The sequence below is a fragment of the Ornithodoros turicata genome, chromosome 5 (genome assembly GCF_037126465.1).
Source record: "Ornithodoros turicata isolate Travis chromosome 5, ASM3712646v1, whole genome shotgun sequence".
NCBI lineage: Eukaryota > Metazoa > Arthropoda > Arachnida > Ixodida > Argasidae > Ornithodoros > Ornithodoros turicata.
In genome coordinates, this window is record NC_088205.1 from 9,240,744 (window position 1) to 9,260,693 (window position 19,950).

General features: G+C 44.6%; 3 protein-coding genes across 11 annotated transcripts; 2 read left to right on the plus strand and 1 right to left on the minus strand.

Moving 5' to 3' along the window:
- Nucleotides 1-4,105: 4,105 nt before the first annotated feature.
- On the plus strand, nucleotides 4,106-5,360 carry LOC135393972 (methyltransferase N6AMT1-like). The gene is made up of 6 exons (XM_064624379.1): nucleotides 4,106-4,307; nucleotides 4,499-4,585; nucleotides 4,645-4,735; nucleotides 4,800-4,883; nucleotides 4,953-5,094; nucleotides 5,170-5,360. The coding sequence occupies exons 1-6, from the start codon at nucleotides 4,150-4,152 to the stop codon at nucleotides 5,280-5,282; spliced, it is 675 nt and encodes a 224-aa protein (XP_064480449.1). The 5' UTR covers nucleotides 4,106-4,149; the 3' UTR covers nucleotides 5,283-5,360.
- On the minus strand, nucleotides 5,126-17,709 carry LOC135393970 (tumor protein D54-like). Of its 9 annotated transcripts, none has more exons than XM_064624371.1 (8): nucleotides 15,952-16,269; nucleotides 15,133-15,266; nucleotides 12,871-13,019; nucleotides 11,328-11,378; nucleotides 10,152-10,184; nucleotides 9,922-10,023; nucleotides 9,242-9,302; nucleotides 5,126-5,477 (listed from the first exon to the last, which is right to left on the minus strand). In XM_064624371.1, the coding sequence occupies exons 1-8, from the start codon at nucleotides 16,142-16,144 to the stop codon at nucleotides 5,379-5,381; spliced, it is 822 nt and encodes a 273-aa protein (XP_064480441.1). In that variant the 5' UTR covers nucleotides 16,145-16,269; the 3' UTR covers nucleotides 5,126-5,378. The 9 variants fall into 9 exon arrangements, with proteins under 9 accessions (XP_064480441.1, XP_064480445.1, XP_064480439.1 ...); XM_064624375.1 differs by lacking the exons at nucleotides 5,126-5,477; nucleotides 15,952-16,269 and adding exons at nucleotides 6,040-7,441; nucleotides 17,541-17,709; XM_064624369.1 differs by lacking the exon at nucleotides 5,126-5,477 and adding an exon at nucleotides 6,040-7,441 and having other exon boundaries at nucleotides 15,952-16,250.
- A 171-nt stretch (nucleotides 17,710-17,880) lies between these two features.
- On the plus strand, nucleotides 17,881-18,676 carry LOC135393973 (splicing factor 3B subunit 6-like). The gene is made up of 4 exons (XM_064624380.1): nucleotides 17,881-17,988; nucleotides 18,155-18,273; nucleotides 18,347-18,485; nucleotides 18,547-18,676. The coding sequence occupies exons 1-4, from the start codon at nucleotides 17,965-17,967 to the stop codon at nucleotides 18,625-18,627; spliced, it is 363 nt and encodes a 120-aa protein (XP_064480450.1). The 5' UTR covers nucleotides 17,881-17,964; the 3' UTR covers nucleotides 18,628-18,676.
- The last annotated feature ends 1,274 nt before the right edge of the window (nucleotides 18,677-19,950 follow it).

Sequence of the window (19,950 nt, forward strand, 5' to 3'; positions counted from 1 at the left end):
GCACCGCGGGCCGGGCCGGGCCCGGGCCGTTAAAATACGTCACCACCGCGGGCCGGGCCGGGCCCGGGCCGACAAATATGTTTCCGGGAGTCAGGCCCGGCCGGGCCACGCAGCTAATTCCACACAATGGAGATGCATTAGTTCATATCATCATGCGCTTGCGTCATTCCTGTGCATATTTTGCAAAGACAAGCAAGGGATACTGCATTAGGCATATGATTCGACCCTCTAGAACATTCTGAAAGCCACTTTACATTGCTCGTCACTCCTCACGTATTTCACAATCACTTTGCAAAGCTTGGTGAGAGGGGTATAGACTGGGAGAAGGAGTTTGTGACAGCATCCTCTACCTCCGCAAAATCTTGACAGTGTAACGATAACGCCCATACCCGCGTACGTTCTGTTGCGGTTATGGTGTTAAACCGCCATCACTTGTATGTTTGTCTTCTCTCCTTATAAATTTACTGATAAATTTGTTTGATAATCGCCAGAAACGCGTACGTCGCGGCTGGAGGTGCTATGCCGGGATCTACTCGCCGGGTCACCGGGCCGGGCCGGGCTCTAGTCACTGGGTCACCCGGCCGGGCCGGGTCGGGCCGCATAAAAATATGAAGGTACGGGCCCGGGTCGGGCCGGGCCATTTTTCGATGCGCCCAGGCCGGGTCGGGCCTGGAAAAGTCGGCCCGTGCAGGGCTCTAGCTCCAATGACAGTCGATGTTGACATGAACGAAGACTCCACACCGCATAAGTTTACAACAAACCCCTCATGCAGACAAAGTCCATCAACACACAAAGAAACGTCTGGGGAACCATCCTCGGGTGTTTTTCTGAAGATCTACATTCCACGTTGGGAGATTCCTGTATGGCGTACGTGCGCTGTCAGTCAATCAGATATCAGCGATGTGACGTCAGCCACTCTGAAGGAATCGAGCGATTGGTATACCATGTCTTCGGAAACGTTGTCGTGAAACCTGTACGTTCCGCCGTCACGATCAGGATCGCCATCGCCACTCCGATTATCGTCTTCGTCCATCTTCGTCGCTATTCATCGTCATTAGATCCCCTACCCAAACGGAACAAAACCTCCCGGGGTGTTCCTGTGGATATCCCTTCACGGAAATTCGGATCTCCCTGGGAGACGGACATTTTTCCGACGGACGTTTCCCACATCTCCGAGTGGCCACGGGCCACGGTTCGGACTTCCCACATATATCCGTCGTCTGTCCTCACAGGATGTTGCATAGAGATGTCTGGACATTGCGCGGACCTACTTATGTACATGCACACGTTGTGTGGATATACAAACATCCGTAGAGGAGATAGACATTTATCCTCAGTTTTCGTAGAAATTAGCATTTTTCTGCCTGCCATTTTTTTTTTTTATCCCAGCCTCCGCACTTTTTAATTTCGGTTGCTCCTCTTTGTTTCTCGTACATGCCATGATGGAGAACGAACGCAGCGTTTTAATCAGAAAAAAAAAAAAAAAAATATATATATATATATATATATTATTTTTTTAATTTTTTCTTTATATATATTTTATTTATATTCTATATATATATATATATATATATATTTGTCCTGACAAAGACAGTGCCACTGTCGAAACGTCGACCCCTTGCCCATTTTACTTTTTAACTTCTCCCTCCCTATGTAATAAACTAGTGTTTGTAACTTCCCTAAAATCTGTTTCCGCGTCTTTTTTTGGACTTCTATATGTATATACAAAAGCTCCGACAGGACCACCCAGTCCCAGAAGCTCACTTCGAAAGGCAGTGCCATTTCCTTCCAAAGAGAGAACAGATACAATATACTGCTTGTCTCGCGAGCATCCCCATATTCCAGATACCTTCTCGCCTGTGAATCAAAATGATGGGTGAGGTTGTTTAAGCTTAATTCGATTACGCAGGCATACAACAACGAAGTGAGAAATTGCTCGGTGTATTAACTCGCTATCTAGACAACGTCTGTGTTCCTACTGGTTTTGGTTAGAGACATTCAGCTGGTACATCGAAAGTCAAACTTCCAGGTGCTACATTGCCACGCGTTTCTCTCTTTCCCGCAGTAAATGATCCGTGTAACATCCACAGAAGAAAGTGTTCTGTCTGGGTAGCTATACCGTGTATTCACACGAGCGATATATTTCCCGCAGAAGCGGAAGAGGCGAAGAACGTCATAGCTTTCTGAGCGCGAGCGCCCAACGTCCAGTGTTCACGTACACTGCTAACCGTGGGGAATATCCTGCGACGCAGTCACAAGGTATTCCGTAGCAGACGACAAGAAAGACGCTGACGGTGTTGTCTGCGAAGTGTCGTCTGCTAAATGCGCAGTACGCCACACCCGATATTCCGCTCCGTGTGAATGCTGGCATAACACGGGACGGAACTTCGTCTCTGTAAGCTGTGTTTTTGCTTTTTCTTCCCCTAGAATCTTCCGTGAGTATGTCGCTCGTGTGAATACACGGTTAGGGTAACGTTCCACTCCTAGAGTGAACCCCCCCCCCCCCCCCCCCCACACACACACACGTCATCGTTAAAATTATAATTGTTGTTGTTGTACGTTCATCCAATAGAACACGCTACAGGCCCGCTGTCTGGCTTTTCCGATGACTGCAAAATATGACGGCTCTTCATTTTAGGTTTTTTTCTTGCGTGATTTCACGTTGCATATGCTCGTCAGGGATCGGAATAAGAGCTGAACCCGAACCGAAAGCCGCTAATAACCGTTATTTTTAATGAACGCCGAACCAAAATTATTTTTTTCTATCCACCGAACCGAATCGGAACTGAGCCGAACTAAATCTGAAGCGGTTACTGGCTCACGAAACGGTTGAGGTGGAATGTTTGCTTCAGCAAGCCAGCCTCCATTTGAAAATCTTTTCGACAAGTAAAGCGCTTTCACGAAGTCACGGGCCGAAGCGCACGTGAACGAGGTCTCCATATGTGGTTCGGACTTCCTCAGAGCGAACAAAGTTTCCTGAGGCCGCTTGAAGCGGGAGGTTAGAGATAGTATACGCACCTGATCCCCTGGCTTTGCCACTGTTCCACACCTTCCCAGTTAAATTTCTTCTGACACAGTCACAAATTCATTGAGCGAATTGAGTTTTGTGTCTTATCCAGGCCTGAATCACGTTTGAGTTGCAATATCAGTGAACTAAAACTTTCAGCTTCAGTGAACCGGTTCGGACCCGAACTTGAACTGAACCGAACCCCCCAGAACAACGGTTCCGATTAGAGTCCTGCGCGGATGAGATTTTTGGCATCCGCGTCCGACCCGCATCCACGCACACGTTATCCGCATCCGATCCGCACCGCTGCATACACAACCGTTTACGTCCGCATCCGATCCGCTGGGCAAAACGCAATATCCGCATCCGATCCGCGAAATCCGCATGTTTCGAAGGACGCGTAAATACCGCCGGAAGAATGTTGGTATAATTGCGGATGCCTCCGTGCTGTCACGGAAGGACTCACGACGACAGGCAAAGGTAAACCTTTCAACAAACGCGATATGGAGAGACTTCTGGAACGCGTGGAAGGCTAGCTCGCCGGTGCTCGTGTGGACGTCAGAATGCGTCCTCTCCCGTCTTGGCCGTGCATGGTCAAAGGTGAACCTGAGCATGCGCTCGCTGTCGGCGCGCAATACAAATAAACTGCTAGTGGAAAAATTACAGCATGCCGTATATCCGCAGCCTTCGCATCCGCATTCGATCAGCATCCGACCTCGAGCCACCGCATCCGATCCGCACACCGCAGAAAGTGATAAATTTTCATCCGAATCCGCAAGTATCTTGCGGATATCCGCTTTCGCCCGCGGAGGGTGCAGGGCTCTAGTTCCAATCACTGATACTGGTAATACCTTACACCTGCAACTCTGAACACTGCAACCCTAGTTTCGCGCGCCTGGCCATTTCAAAATGACACCAAAGATGACACCGCCATCTGTACCACGCCATGTAGCCGAGGTTTTGCACTATTTTTAACGAAAGCTGCACTTTATATACGTTCCGGTTGCGGAATAATCGCGGAATTCCAACCATGAGATGCATGGTTGAAAGTTCTGCGCTAATCCTCGAGTCATCAAATGGCTGTAACTGTTTTGCAGCCACAGTAGTTCACAACACTGGGCAAACAAATCTTCGGGCAAAACATGTGCGAGCGAAGCAGCAACACGAAGGATGAAATTGAGACTCCAGCCCTTGATCATTTCACAACAAATGACTATGATTGTGTTTATGAACCTGCAGAAGACAGCTTTTTACTTATTGATGCTCTAGAAAAAGAACTCTCGGATCTGCGCAGGAGAAAGTAGGCCAGCATTCACTTTCTACGGCGGTACACTAACCGCTGTATTCTCTACAGATATCACGTAGCATACACATCACGTTCGACAACCGCAACACATTCTTATGTTTTCTCTGTCTCGCGGTTACCCTTCATCGTGTTAAACCAGTTAGCCTTCGTTTTGAATCTTATCCACGAATTCGTTGCTTTCACAGCCCAGCAATATGCTTGGAAGTTGGATGCGGCTCAGGAATCATCAGTGCAGCCCTAGCAAAAGCGCTGGGAAACACCTGCTACATGCTGTATGGTTTTTGTGAACTTTATGTACAGCAGCAGTTTTGTAATTCTAAACTATTTTCAGTGCTACAGATATTAACGTTAAGGCGTCCGAAGCCACAAAACGTACCGGTGAAAGAAATGGTGTTCACGTCGAACCAGTTGTTACGGACCTGGTTCGTATTCTTTCCTGTCCCCGCAAGGTGAGACGGTAAGCACAACTCAAAATATTTCTCGTAGGTCTCGTCTTTACTTCCTCGTCTCCGTCACAAAGTGGACATCCTCATCTTCAATCCACCTTACGTCGTTACTCCATCAGAAGAGGTACGCACTGCAACCTTTTATATTTTGTTCCAACCTACCGAGCTGAAACTGTTTCATCGCCCCCTATAGTGTCTTGAGGAGAGTCTTACCAAGGCCTGGGCAGGAGGACATCTTGGACGTGAAGTTACGGACAGGCTGTCGTTGCTTGTGCCCGATTTGCTCAGTCCAACTGGCCTGTATTTTCTAGTCGTCATCAGAGAGAACAAACCAGGTTTGATATATTTGTTTGAATGCATGAATAGAAGTTTTCGTTGTGTTCTGTATTGCTCACCTCTGCATCTTACAGATGAAATTCGAAAGTCTCTGGCAAGGAAGGGCCTTCAAAGCAAGATTGTCATTTCCAGGAGGTGTGGAGCAGAGTTCCTTTCTGTGATATGCTTCTACCGGGAAAACTCGTGACAGATGTTGTATGCAATTTTATCAAATGGCTACGAATTCAGGCAGATGGATTCATATTAAACAGCACATGTGAAACAATTTAATGAGCGTTGCCCTTCACTCTCTCCTCCGGCTAAGGCGTAAAGGAACATATTCGGATGCATTTAGATGACGAACTTGCACAAGCACGGTATTGACAGCGTTTATCCCCAGTACCTGCACAGTGAAAAATAAATTAGGAAATATAAAACAAATATAAATGACATTATTTGACGTAACTCCTTGTTTAAAAAAAAAAAAACTACTTTTCAGAAATTTTGCCATCTGTGTCAATACAGTCAAAATGATTTATCGGTAGGCTGCATACCATTGAGTGTAATGAACCCCCCCAAAATACTGTAGAAAGCTTGTTTTCACAGTTTGACATGGGGGGGGGTTCAAATCAATTTGAGTTACCTAACATCTGGTATAATAGTATCACTGAAAAGAATAATGGAGGGCTGCATGCCAAAATGCTGGTCTGGACATTTCAAAGGAGGTTTCGTGTAAGAAGGCATCACACTGTTAAAATTCACTACCTTTTTTCCCTTTATATATCACATTATATGGCATCATGTCCCATCACTAATACTATATTATGCGGAACTTTTCATTGGAGTTGTATGGCCCAAATATCCAGTAGGTGAAAGTTTTCTCCCATAGATACAACCACATCACCAAAGTTGTATACCAGTTCGGATTGATCGCCGTTGAGTGAATAACAGACAACATTAACCACTTCACTTTTTACACACAAGTGGGTTGCTCAGCAGCAAGTACTTGTTACTGCAAAGCCCAAACTTGCTTTATTGATCCACACACAAGATGTGCTCAGAAAAGGGAGCAATTGCTTTCCAAGAAATAAATTACAAAAATGGCAACAGAATTCTGCCTTCCAAAGACAAAATTGCTATCTTTCACAGCAGATATCGCGTCAAACATCTTGCCCATACACTTTCAGGTGTAATGTCAAGCTATGTGCTACTGATTGCATCATGGACAAGCTCTCCAAGCAGCAGAACAAAAAGAACTTTGTTGTTAAGATGCCAGCCCGGGATTCCCGTTGCATAATCACGCTCTAGAAAAAAATAGCTTCTCTTAGAAAAATACAGGTTTCTTCTGTTGTCAGGAAAGGCAACTGAACATTTCATCGGAACTAAAAAGCTACGTGTAACCATGTGCACGTGAAATACATCCATTGGCCTCTAGGAGTGCGAGCTTACGTCGAAGGCTTTTACATCTTTTGTTCTCAAAGCTTAATACAGTTTCACGTAGCATGTGTGAAGGTAAGCTATCAAGAACTCTGTACAATATGAGAAATCTAAATATGCCAGAACGTGGGAACAAGACAGTCTTCAAAAGGCAATAGTTCTGCGAATCAAAAGCTTACACTGGTGATGTACATCACAGATACACCGCTATCAAACACGTGTGCAAGGAATAGCACATAGACGTTGCAGACTTGGAACTACTCCACCAAGATTGTACCAGAGTCCCCTGCAGGGTACATTGTTGTGCAAGTGCACAAGGAACGTGCCTAACTTTTCTGGGCCCGCTGCGCATGTACGTACACACACACACACTACAGAGGCAGGACTGTAAGGCAGTTCAACAGTGTGCATTCCTGCACACAGCTGGGGCATTTTTAGTTGCGTCTGAAAGGCCTTTCCTGACACTGTACTAGAGTGATTAAAATATAAAAGTGTTCCGCAAAAAGCCTACCATACGCCATACGGATATTGCATTTTTTTCCCCTCTTTCTCAGAGAAAGACATTTTGCATTGACAATACCAAGCAAAAACTTAAATGTAAATTAATGTTATTCTCTCAAAAGCACTGCCTCTCGTTCTTTCATCGAAGGAATTGCGTTCCGCGAGAAAATGGCCCCTCACGACCCCGATAAGCAGCACCCTGCCGCTGCACCTTAGCTTTTTTTATAAGGCCGTAGTAATAGGAGCAAGTAGGGAGAGGGGTGGGTGGGGTGGGGTGGGGGGAGAGAGTATTGTCGAGACACGGTGTTACGGAAGTGGTTTGTCTTCGGGAACCATGGGACTTGTGGGTGTCTCGGACGTCGAATTTCCTCCCCTGTTGAGTGCGTCCTCAAAGCTGTTCACGCTGCTGCTCCGTGATGAGACCTTCGACTAGATGGGAGGGAGAGAAACACAAGAGGGAGAGGGAAAGAAAGAAAGGTCTTGGTAGGTTCCTTTCTCAGTCTTGCAGCAAAATTACACTGAAGAAAAACGCTCGAGACGGGCACTTTGTGATGGCTTCATACGGTAAAAATCCAACCGTGTCTAGCACTTGGTAAAAATATGTAGTGTAAAAATCAGCACTTGTGAATTGCTCCGAAATCCATGAAACACGTCTTATGCACTCAATTTGATGTATATTCATTATGACTGATGTTTTCAGGCTAAAAAGGAGCTAATGCAGTCTTAGAATTAATGGCTGCGTGCATGAAAGGGCATTGCACAATCTGCCACTGCAAGAATGATACCAGCTGTTAACTGACTGTTAACTAGCCCCCAATGGGGGGTCCTTAACATAATTAAATAAATAAACTGCAGACTTTGCTCCATCAAGCTCACTTGCTCAAAGCACAGAAAACCATGTGAGCTCCATGTCATACAGAGGTTGGCCTTTTCATACTTACTATGCATTGACCCAGATATTTCTCCAGATATGAAATTCTTTATTAGCTAAATCCTGTACCAAAATGTCTCCTGTGATGCTCCCCCACCAGTTTTTTTTTGGCAAGAAATGTGCAGTACTCTTTCGTGTCACTGGCACAAGGGTTTGCTGATTTTTTCCAAAGTTGATATCTAAAGCTGCTCATGTCTAGCACAAACAGTCACCATTTTGGAAGTACGTACAGACTGTTACTACACATGGGCATAAAATAGGGTTTTCAGGTTTCTCAACAGTAATACAGAAAGCAAACAAAAGCAAATAATGCTGGGACAAGCGATTGCCACATGGAAGCCCAGATTACAAAGCAAGCATAAACCAAAGCATACAAACACAAAACAGTTTATTTTAGAAGTAAACAATAGAAGCACATACACAAAAAGAGACTTCCGCAATTTTACTGGCTTTATGTCGCCGCAAAAGATAATATCAAACAGGAACTGCGTAAATATATAAAGCTCGGATTTTGACTGACAAGAGGATATAAGCCTGCTCCCACTCTAAGAGCTCATTGATCACTTTTCAAGAAATCGACTCCTGAAAAGAAGAAAAACCTTTTTTCAAGTCTATTGCCTCGGAAGTTAACCCTCCATAACGCAGGACATCGCGCGGCCCGCGTTAGCACTAAATATTAAATCATTACTGTGCAATCCCCGGTGCAATCTGCACTGTGCAAGGCCACTATCATTGCAATACACAGGACCACGCTTGCTGAAGCCCCAATCCACATATACATTAGGGCCTGACTTTTTCGGGTTTTATTTTTGGCCAAATTCGGGGGGGGGGGGGGGGGTAAATATCGGGTGATATTTTTCATTCGGGTGTATTCGGGTTAAATCCCGTTACGGCATATTCTGTCGTCAGGAATTCGGGTGTTGAAAAATTTGTCTTAACATGGAACTAATGTTTAGCAATGTTATCAAACTTTATTTTAATGCACGCTCATGAGTGTGCCACGCGACCCGGATGTTTTCGGGTAGATTCGGGCTAAACCCGAATTTTTACAGATTTCGTTCGGGGGGTAAATATCGGGCGGATACGGGTTTAACCCTAAAAAGTCAGGCCCTACATATACTTTTTAACAGAAAGTAGTGCTCCATCAACCAATGCTATTAATGCTGGAGCACAGCTGGACACCATGTAATAGTTATACAAGAGCGAGCACACAGCACAATCGAAATATGCGACAATTCGAAGCCACATTTTTTTCTTTTCTTTTTCAGCAGCTGCAAAAGCCTCTACTGCTGACTCACCTTCACGTTTGTGTAGACTGAGCCCACTTTCTCCTCAACTGACTTGAATGCTGGAGAGTTTCTGCACAAAGGGGATGGGACATAAGTGTGATATCTGTGAGATTCTAAAACACAGTAGTTTGGGGGGGTAGGGGGGTGTCCCCAAGCTATGGGATCGGACTTCCCACTTTTCACGTATGGGGACCAGCCAACTGGTCTAGTATTCAGCCTTTCTTAGACATTTTTGTACGATTGGCATGCTCACTTCTATCGATTTAGTTTACATGCAGGTAACCTTTTTGTCGATAGGAATATGGCAGTCGTCGAAAAAGCAATACAGCGGGGAGACTAAGGCATTGAGGGTTTGTGTTGTGTTTGTCTGTGTTCCAGTCTCAGCACAGTTGCTTTCCACCTTTCTTTTAAGTAACGAAATTGTCTTACTGATTCATTGACTCACAAACATTCACTGATAACGCCAGCACCCTCTGAAACAGACCCACATGCTGTAAGCTGCGGGTGCTTAACATATCTGCAGTTATTCTACACTTCATGTAGCCTGTCTCACTCTGCTGCCATTTTTTTTATTTCTGGGTACAAAAAAAGTTCTTATGGTACAAATGCTTCAACCTTCACCTCACCTCGCCCCCCCTCCCCCCCCCCCCCCCTGCTGCAAGGCAATTCTAACGACCCTGCCAACTTACTTCATTTCTCCGAGCTTCTTTGACATGCTAGCGCCCAAGTTTCCAAGGGCGGATGTGGTCTTCTCTCCAGCTACTTTGATGCTGGTGGTCGTCTTCTGATATCTACAAAATGCAGAATAGAAAATGCCACTTTTCACTGCCCAAGTTAGCAAAGCAAAGTGCACCGCAACGGGACAACTTGACAAATGCGAGAGAGAGAGTGCATTATTGAGTGAGGAAAGACTACATACGCTGGGGAGTTAAAAAGCCCTGGGAAGTTCTGACTGAGAAGGACAGACATGTAAAAGATGCACAGTTAGAAAAGACGAAGAAAAGAGTTGTTAGGTTTGAGCATACCAGCACACAGGGTGTAAGAAAACGGGCTCACCGAAGGAATTTTACACAACTTACAGAGGTAACCGTAACAAAGAGTGCGGCAAGATGCCTGGACTGACACTCGACGCTGAGGAACACAATAAAAGTGTATGACTGTGTTTAGTGAGGTTCTTCTGACCCTGGAGTCACTGCACCAAATTCTTTCAAACATGTCTCAGCAATGGTTGTGCAATACAGAGGCAACTGGGACCATATTCTCGCAGATAAGATCTAAAGGCAACAATCTGTCTAGACTACATGCTTAAGAGTCCGTCCAGGGGTACCACACCTGGTGAAATGGAATGCAGGGCTCTAAGGATGCTGATGCTCAGCATGTTTCATACAGCATGACTAGCATGTGATGTACATAGTACACACAGCATTCTTATCTTCAAGTCAGTCATGCTAGCCATGGGTTAAAGCTTTATCAGCTGGAATGCAAGTTTGCAGAGTGGTGAATATTCCTTTTGAAGATGATAATGCTCACAACTATTCCCAACTTTTTAACCCAAATGAATATTTTTGAGTACTTTCATTACTTTCCATTAAAGGGGATCAAAGGTATTTGACAGATTTGAGATACTGTATTGGTATTTAATTTGATCAGCATAAATATTCAACTGCATCTCAAAATTTACTGTTGCACACGCCTGTAATTTTTCATTAATACCTGCAGGCATCGAGCAAACTTGCAGTGTGTGTTAGTAAGAGCAAGGGGAGAAAAAAAAATGACAGAATGAAGGGCACAGTTTTTTAACACAAAAGCTTAGTTGAGATAGCATTAGCTATGCCTCAAGCTATCTGGAGGCTGAAGCAAGCTTTGAGTGCCATTAGAGTACAAGGATGGAAAACAATCTTTAGTAGCACACTCACATGGGAGCACTTTCAAGAGCTGCATTCCATTCCACCAGCTTCCCACTGACATCTTTGTACCTAGATTGCATGAAGCAAAAAGCCTTATTTCCCCCAATATCAGTACCAGGGTTGCTAGATGAGCATTCCCGTGTACCCACCTAATGTTCATCCTTACTACATATGTATTCACAACTTACTATGATGGAAGCACAACGGGAGTTATGCTTCCAAACAAATATGTGAGAGAGCTGTAAGAGATTGAGCGGTGCATGCCTCCAATCAGCAAAGGCAGCACAACTGGCACTTGTAACATGAATGGCTTTAACAGAGCATGGAAGGGCTGGAGAACAAATATGTCAGGGCTAGAAATTATTAGATTAAATTATTATTACATTAGGATTACAAGCCTTAGGATACATAGTATGAATCGAAAGTAAGAAAGTACTATAATGAAAACTAAAAAAGTATAAAAAAGTATAGAAAGTACAAATGCAGCGCACAATCCTGATGCACAAGAGACGTCAGCCAGCCAATAGTGGGCACTCCTTCCTTCTTGCGATTGTACCATATTTATTTTGTCTGTTTATTTATTTATTTTTTAAATAAATATCTATTAATGAATAATATCAATTTAAATAAACAAAAAAAACAAAAAATACAGTACATTTGTCCCACCCCAAGCTGAGCAGAGCATTCGACCGGTCCCCCTTTTGCTCTGGCGCCGTAGCAGACGACAGTCTCCAGCCAATAAAAGTGCTCGGCTGACCTGACATCGCAACGCTGCAGCACACTCTCTTGCAAAATAATTACCTATGGAAATTTGTGCTTCTCACAGGAAATATTTTGGGTGATGGTTCCTGAAGGTAGTACAGTCAACCCTCGATTTATGAACACCCTCGGTTCCCCGAGAAATCGTTCATAAATCGAGGGATTCATAAATCGAAAATTCAGTTAACTGAGTACTATCGAGCAAATGGAACAGTATTTCCGAGTTGGGATTGTGTTTATAATGACATATATTGTGTAATTTTGCTTTTGACCATGCCTTCTGCTGTATCAATCTCACAAAGAACAGAAGTTAGCGCATTCACACTCTGTTTCTTATGCAATACTAAATTGTCTAATTTTGCTTTGGACCATGCCTTCCGCTGTGTCAATCTTGGAAAGAAGTGATGTCACCACATTTGCACTGGACTGGTCTCGGATTTCCTCCGGGATTTTTAACCTCCGTTCATTAATCTCCGGGTGACAGCGGCCACCTTATTCATCAACTGAGGTCAGGAACACTTGGTCCGGAACACCCGGAAAACCCGTTTGTTGTTCGGATTTCGAGGGGTTAAGAACCGAGGGTGCAATACCTGGAAAGCGTTTTGTCCGTTCAGGCGTCATTCATAAGACCACGGAATTATCCCTTTGAAGGTTTCTGTTGACCTCGGAGCGATCCGTTCATAAATTGAGGGCAAAAACGCTGGGCAACTCCTAGTTGGTTCCCAGAAATTCCGTTCATTATTCGAATATCGAGGTTCATAAAACGAGGGAAAAATGAGTGGAAAAAGTTTTGTTCCCCGTGCTCGTGTTCATAAAACGAGGGAATTCATAAATCGAGGGTTGACTGTATTTTCATATCACGCAGTAAAAAAAAAATTGTGTTCAAGAAGCCTTCCGTGCTCCTTTAAGCCAGTGAGATATCTACAGACAGGTAGGAAGGTAGAGGCAGCCATTCAAGGAATGCACACTTACGCTGTGGAATCCTGAATGTTCTTGAGTCCCTGCTCCATGTCGCTTTTGAGTTCCTTCCAGACTGTGATGCCTAACTTCTGCTTCAGTTCCTGAGCACGTGCCACCTTCTTTGAGAGCACCGTGCGCAGAGACAGGATCTCTCCTTCCACCTGGCCAACAGGAGAAGGGAGTAGAAAGGAGTAAACACAAGAGAAGGGCAAAGTTTCCTCAGCTTATTAAGGGAAGAAGAAAAGAAGAAGAAAGGCCTGCCTTGAAAACGAAAATGTTACATCCGTAATATTGTTTCGAGAGCTTTACATTTACACACGCTTTTCACGATGTGGGTGCTTGAAATACAGTAAAGCGAATGCTTTTAGCCAGTAGTAGCGCAAGCCCTCACAGAGTTAAGCCTCTCTTCTGGGGAGCAGCAGGATGAAGCAATGCAACAACGGCCAAGCTATACTGTGTTACTCTGCCCTTTCATCTGTCCTTATGAAACTGTCATTTTTACATTTCTTACAGCAACAGCTTAATAGTCAGTCGACTATTATATCAACACTATATTGACCAATGTCGTAGGTCTAAAAGTTGTGAAGACAGAGGGAAGGAGTACAGTGGTTACAATGGCAGGGAAACCAGACTGGGTACTGGAAGATCAGGATCAAGATTTAAGCAACATTGCACAGACACATTCGCCTGAATGCCCAAAAGTGTGGCAAAATTGTTTCTTACATCAATTATCTTCAAGAATGCTGTTTTTTTTGTAGGAAATATGAAAAAGAATAAATGAACTAAACTTCCTCTCTGCATAGATGTCTTTATTTGACCCAACAAGCTGGGAGGTAATTACACCCCAAATTTTGTTACTTGACCATGGTAAAGTTGCATCCCAGAAAGTAAACACTGACGGCACATAAGAATAATGACGCAGTGACATGCCAGTGTTACAGGAAATGGCTTCCATTAAACGTAGACAGATGCACCTGGCTATGCTCCAAAATTTGACGCAAATACGCACCGTGCCGGCGTTATCAGAATGTGCCAATCAAGCCAGTCTAAAAATTGAAACAGATGATACAGCCCCATGATTAGATGCCTAGGATGGCTGAAGTCATGCAGTACTGCCGAGCTCCACATCATCTCAATGGCACGACGAGCTTAAAAAAGCTGTAGGAAAATTCTGAGTAGCTCTCTCGTACTGAAAGACTGAGCACTTCCAATTTCTTGGGAACCTCACTCTCAGTGTTTTAATGCCTCTGCAAGACCTTCTGGTCTTCACTTTGGCATATAAATTTTGAGGTATGCTTACAAAAGGTGGAGTTTTTTTTCTTTCTGCTAATTCCTAATGTTAAAGGTGTGGGACGTTATCCCTCTCCGGAATATTTGACACTTCTACTTAAGATTTCTCACTGAATTTAAACCATTTGTAGAGGAAGCATAAGGAAGAACTAGTGCAGCAGTATCTTCCTAAACAGTATATCAGTAGAGCCTGAAGTTTTAGGGTTTAACCCAATTCTTCCCCGAATTGAAGGGTGACTCCTTAGGGTGAAACCCATTTTTTAACCGGCAAATTGCCCTCACTGAGAGTTCTGTAGGAATGTGCACTACCTTGTTTGGCAGCAGATGCAGTTATACCACCGTTTATACCAAACTAGTACAGTTAGTTTGAGTAACTGAGCCAGATTTCTCCCCGAATTTAGCGTACTGGAAGATTTTTCACCCAAATTCGCATAAATTTAAAGCGCATGTTCATTTACCCGATTTTTACCCCCAAATTTAGAAGAAAAAAAATTCCCGAAAACTTCAGGCTCTATATATCAGTAACAAATTCTACAGTAAATAAACATTCCTTTTCCCAGAACTGGATGCACCACAAAGGACTGGCACACTTGCATTTATCTTTAGCGACATCTTTTACGTTAACTTGAATTGAGATACATTTTTCACATTCTTGAGAGAGTAACACATATGCAATGGTGCTTAGCTGCATTGAAGGCCGAATAATTTCCTGCTTATAGGCGACTTTGTCCTTATCTCTTATCAATGGCGTCAACACATCTCGAGAGGTTGCACCATTACTGCGACTCACACGTTTCCCAACAAATGAAAATATGTTGCACTAGGCCACAAATCGCTCGTGCATTGCAGCACGAACAACCCGATCGCACGTTAACGTCCCTTCACTCAAGCTTTCGATGTACCCTAGCTCTGAATGCTCCATTTCACTCATTCAAACGCGTTAGCAGACATGCCATCGCCCTCTCAAATGCTGAGTATACTGACCTCTGCTAGCTCATTCCTCCATGCTTCCTCAAGGCGGGCTTTCTCCTCGGGGTCCAAATGAGAAAGGTCGTGTACTCCACTGTCCGGAGTAGCATCACTCCCTTTCACCTCTGAGGGTGCGTCGAAGAAGCTGTCTGCAAGGAAAGACACATGTAATGAAATTTCCCTACTCATAAATCTCTCACTTGAAGCACAAAATTGAGCAGCTTGTCCTTTGACAGTTTCTCGTACCTAACAAGCATCTTAAACTGCCGAATATGCAAAGCTAGGAAACATGTGTAACGTTGCTGTACTTTCAACTTCTTGACCAATCGTCGTCGTTCTTGAAACATGCCGTAGAGAGCCATGTTATCTATGTGCAGCTTCTCTCCATGTCAACACAGACAAAAAAAAAGCACTCGAAAACACAATGTTCAGCAAGATAAGTACGTAAGAATTGCAATGCGTCACATTACCGGTCTCATCGTTGGATAGTAAATGGTATCGCGGCATTGTAAATTGCAAACCGTGGTGGTCCTCACAGGCGACGCACACAGCGACAGCGATTCACCTCTATTCCACTCATACAATCTGGCAAACACAAAAGCTGTCACAACAAAAGTCTCCCTATCAGGGTTCTTGGCGGCTATCCAAGACAGCTGCAAACACTTGCAGGCTCCCTTCTCATACGGTGCACATGAAGACCTGTGCGAGAGTCACCGCAACCAAACTTTTTTTGAGACATCATAGGAACCTTTTGATTCATTCGCAGGAAAAATGAACGCTACTTCCGAACGCATATCGTTACGTTATCAGCACCACCTGTTTCGTGCTCCTCACCGTGAGGCAGCTCTTCGATCTCTTCCCCTGCCGCGAGCCGGAGCAGAGTCCTTCCCTCATCGTCCAAAGTTGGGTCGGTCGCCCCGACCTTCCCGAGGTCTTGGTCCCCGTCGTAGGCGGTGGGTTCCTCATCGCCCGCCTTGCGCTCGGGCAGATACGGGTCCTCCTCGTATGCTAATCCAACGCGATCCATGCACGCACACTCCTACGCTTATCGTCGCTACTGGTGGCCTTGCAAAGGCCAAAGCAAGCAGCGGCGACGTGGCGGAAAGCAATGCCGGTCGAAAGCGGTCATATCGAGGAGGAAGGAATGGACACCTGACGGGTCCCGCTTCTTTTTTTATTCGCTCCCATTCCCTTTGTTGTCAGCCCGGTGAACGAGTGAGTCATGCGTCACGTTTTTCATTTTTTCACGAAAACGACATGCGAGCGGCAGAACGCGAACCCATACGAACTGCTTCCTTGAAGCAGACGACGGAAAAGTTGGTCTGGTCACTAGTCATGACGTAACAGATGACAGGCTGACACACGCGCCGCCTATACGTCGACAACTTGAACTAAATTGTAGTGAACTTCAAAGGCAACAAATGGTTAACTTCAGCTTCGATAGCAGAGTTGCTAGTCACATCAAAACTTTATCTTCAAATTTCTGGCCATCCGGTTGATATCGCCAGGGGCTAGACCAAACCCAGTGCGTCTGCTTTCACTCTGTTGCGGTTTGAGCTTATTTGCGCAGAATTAGTTTTGATGTGTACCCCCAAAAAAGGCGAAGACAGTAATTTGTGATACGACCGGTTTCAGCAACCGGCCATGAGGTTGAGTAACAATGGCGAGCAAAGATCAGTGACCGGAACACCTGGCACGATGCGTATTTTTGACATTCGCGCTTCAGCACACCGATCGACAGAGCACTGTTTCATTACTTTACCCCCTCCTCCCGAAAAAGAAAAGATATACCGTCCTAAAAATATAGCTATCAGATGGGGCTGTTGAGGAATCGAATGTCATGCATCGCGCAGCAAGCCATCAGCCCACCTTCCGCCACTTACAAAGTAATCGTTATCCAACAATGACATCCCTATTTCCTGTACAGGACTCACAAATGTATACGCGATGTACCACATAACTGGAGTACGCAGGGATCGTGACGTGCTTCTCGGGACCATCTCGGTTTACTAGCCGCCAACGGTGTGACGACACTGCTCACGCCCATCAGTAACAGTGACATTTTCGTGCTTCAACAGTGAACGCACTGTACAGGTAAATGTGGCATATGTGGCTCGGCTCGGCATTCCCACTGCACGTGATACTGCCCGAAGTCTTCATCAATGCCTCAAGTGCTTGCTGCTGCCATACCAAAACGCTGGTTGCCACTGCGATGGTTGGAAACTCTCCCTGAAATATGGCACTTCACCACAACTCACGCGATGACCGCGTTCTGCTGTAGTGCAGTTTTCAGTACCGACTGAAAAACATCTGTTTCGAACCATATTCCAAGGGCAATAAACGCCAACACGGCCGGCGACTGACATATAGGCCTATGTGAAGACGTGACTGCTTAATGAAGAAAGAAAAACACGGCATCTTACCGCTGGTGCTCATCGTGTACGGTTTCCTTTCATCTGCAGGCGTAGCTGACATCTTCAGACACAACTAAATAATGCCGAAATGTTCAGAACACGCTGCCAACCGAAGGCTGTTTATCGCAGACGTAGATTTTCAACCTCCTCGCATTCGGCATTGACTACCAGATGGCATCCATCACGCCATCAACTAATTTTGTGTGGTCGCGGAAAATGTTTCAACGACGCTACGGAAACAATTTTGATACAAAAATTAATCAAAATACACAAAAGGTTAATGTATACTAAATAATACTTACAATTCTGCTAATACACATCCGTCGTGTACGAAACTTCTGGCTGCGTATTCGAGAGGCTGAAACCGTTGAACGTGTTTAGGTGGCCATTTTGGAGTTTACATAGAAACGGAAGATATACAACATACTTAAAAATGGCTATGCAAAGAAAGACAAGTGTAAGCAAGTTTATTTCCTTCTTTCATATGATATGTGAGCGATATTGGCCTCGGTTATAACGTGTCTCTTAGCAAAACACAGCTTCCTTGCTTAGTTTTTTCGGTTTTGTAGACAAGGTCTAGTGCAGTCAAGTAGCTTGCTAACACTTTTGTATTGAACCCGTAGGTTCGGCTCCCTCCCGAAGTCAACAGGATTTTGTACGTCCGAAACCTACCGTACAAGATTTCAGGAGAGGAAATGTACGATATCTTCGGCAAATACGGTGCCATACGTCAAATAAGAGTGTAAGTTGTCGTGGATACCACGTTCTGTGTGACCGCTTGACTGTCAGTTTATCACAAATCAACTTTATTTCAGAGGAAACACGCCAGAAACGCGAGGGACAGCATTTGTTGTCTACGAGGACATCTTTGACGCGAAGAATGCTTGCGATCACCTTTCTGGGTTCAATGTATGCAACCGTTATCTGGTTGTATTGTATTACCAACCCACTAAGGTAATTAAGTTCATCAAGTGTTCAAACATCGTTAAAGAAAATCCACATTCTTTCTTCACAGGCCTTTAAGAAGGTCGATAACGACAAAAAGAAAGAAGAGATTGATAGAGTCAAGAAGAAGTATGGCGTTTCAAGCGACTGACCACATCATTGTTCTGTACTTTCACTTGTATATAAACTCTGAAACATGACATCAAAACTTAGTGTTTGTAATGATCCACGTAGCTGTACGTTGTATGAATACAGTGGCACCCGGAACATGGCCGAATAGATAAAAGCATCTGCTGGTTGGTAGGAGCTCCAAGGTCAGGGATCCGGAGAAAATGTCCCCTGGAAAAAACGTCCCCCGTGGGAACCTATGTTAGGGCTTGTTTTTGACAGTTCACCGTGCGGTTGAGGGGGTTTACCCAAAGCTGGGCACGCGTGCTACGTTACGCTATAGTGCCGTTTCATGAAAGCTACTTTTCTTGAGTTGACATTTTTTCTGGGGGACGTTCTTTCCGGGGACGATTTTTCCTACACCCCCAAAATCATAGTGTAAGCTGGAAGGTGGTGGGTTTGAATCCTACAAGTGGCCACGACTGTGTGAGGTTCTTCCTGGATTTATCAGAAGGATGTCTGCACAGTTCCCCCTGAAGTCGACCCAGAACGCGTACTAACCCTGTTCTCCCTCATTTCGTCCTATCCCCATCTGTACGTCACTGACAGCCACAATTGCTCTGTGGGGCTATAACGAATTTTTAAAAAAATGAAAACAGTGGCAAGCTGCTTTGTGCAGACCTTTCTTTTTTGTTTTTGCAGCAGCTTTGAAGCATAACATTATATGCCACATTTTCCCACATGTCATATTGGAAAAGTTGGCAATGCTGGAAATTTTTTGCCACCATCACCAGATAAAACATCAATTGTTATACTATCCCTTTGTCACACAGTATGAATGTATTACTGCCACAATTTTTGCCATAGAAAATATGTGGGGATTGGTGTGCCTGTACAGCACATTATTATTGCGACTGGCAAAGTCTTCCTGCAACGTTACCATTACCAGCCGCTAAATTTTAGTGGTCAAAGTACTGGAACCATAGACTTGTTCTAGCATTTCAGCAACAGTCTGTGGCTGCCTGTACCTCTGGCTACCAGTTCATTTTCCTTGCTTACCTCAAAAACTAATTTACATACAACATCCGCACAATTTAGTACCCACATAATCGGTGGGTGGATGGGAGAAGCATGGGATAGATTCACTTTCGGCTTGCAGTGCTGGTTAGAAAAGAGGAAATGTAGACGTACAGCCTCCAGTATACACAATGGTATTGGTACGAAAGTGCATATACATGCTTTGCACATCGTATCAAATCATTGAGATCCGGAATCTCATAGCCATGCTGACATGATAAGCTAAGAGCATGTTGCGAAGCATGCGAAAAAAGAAAACAATTGAATGTGAAGTGAAAGCGCCATGTTT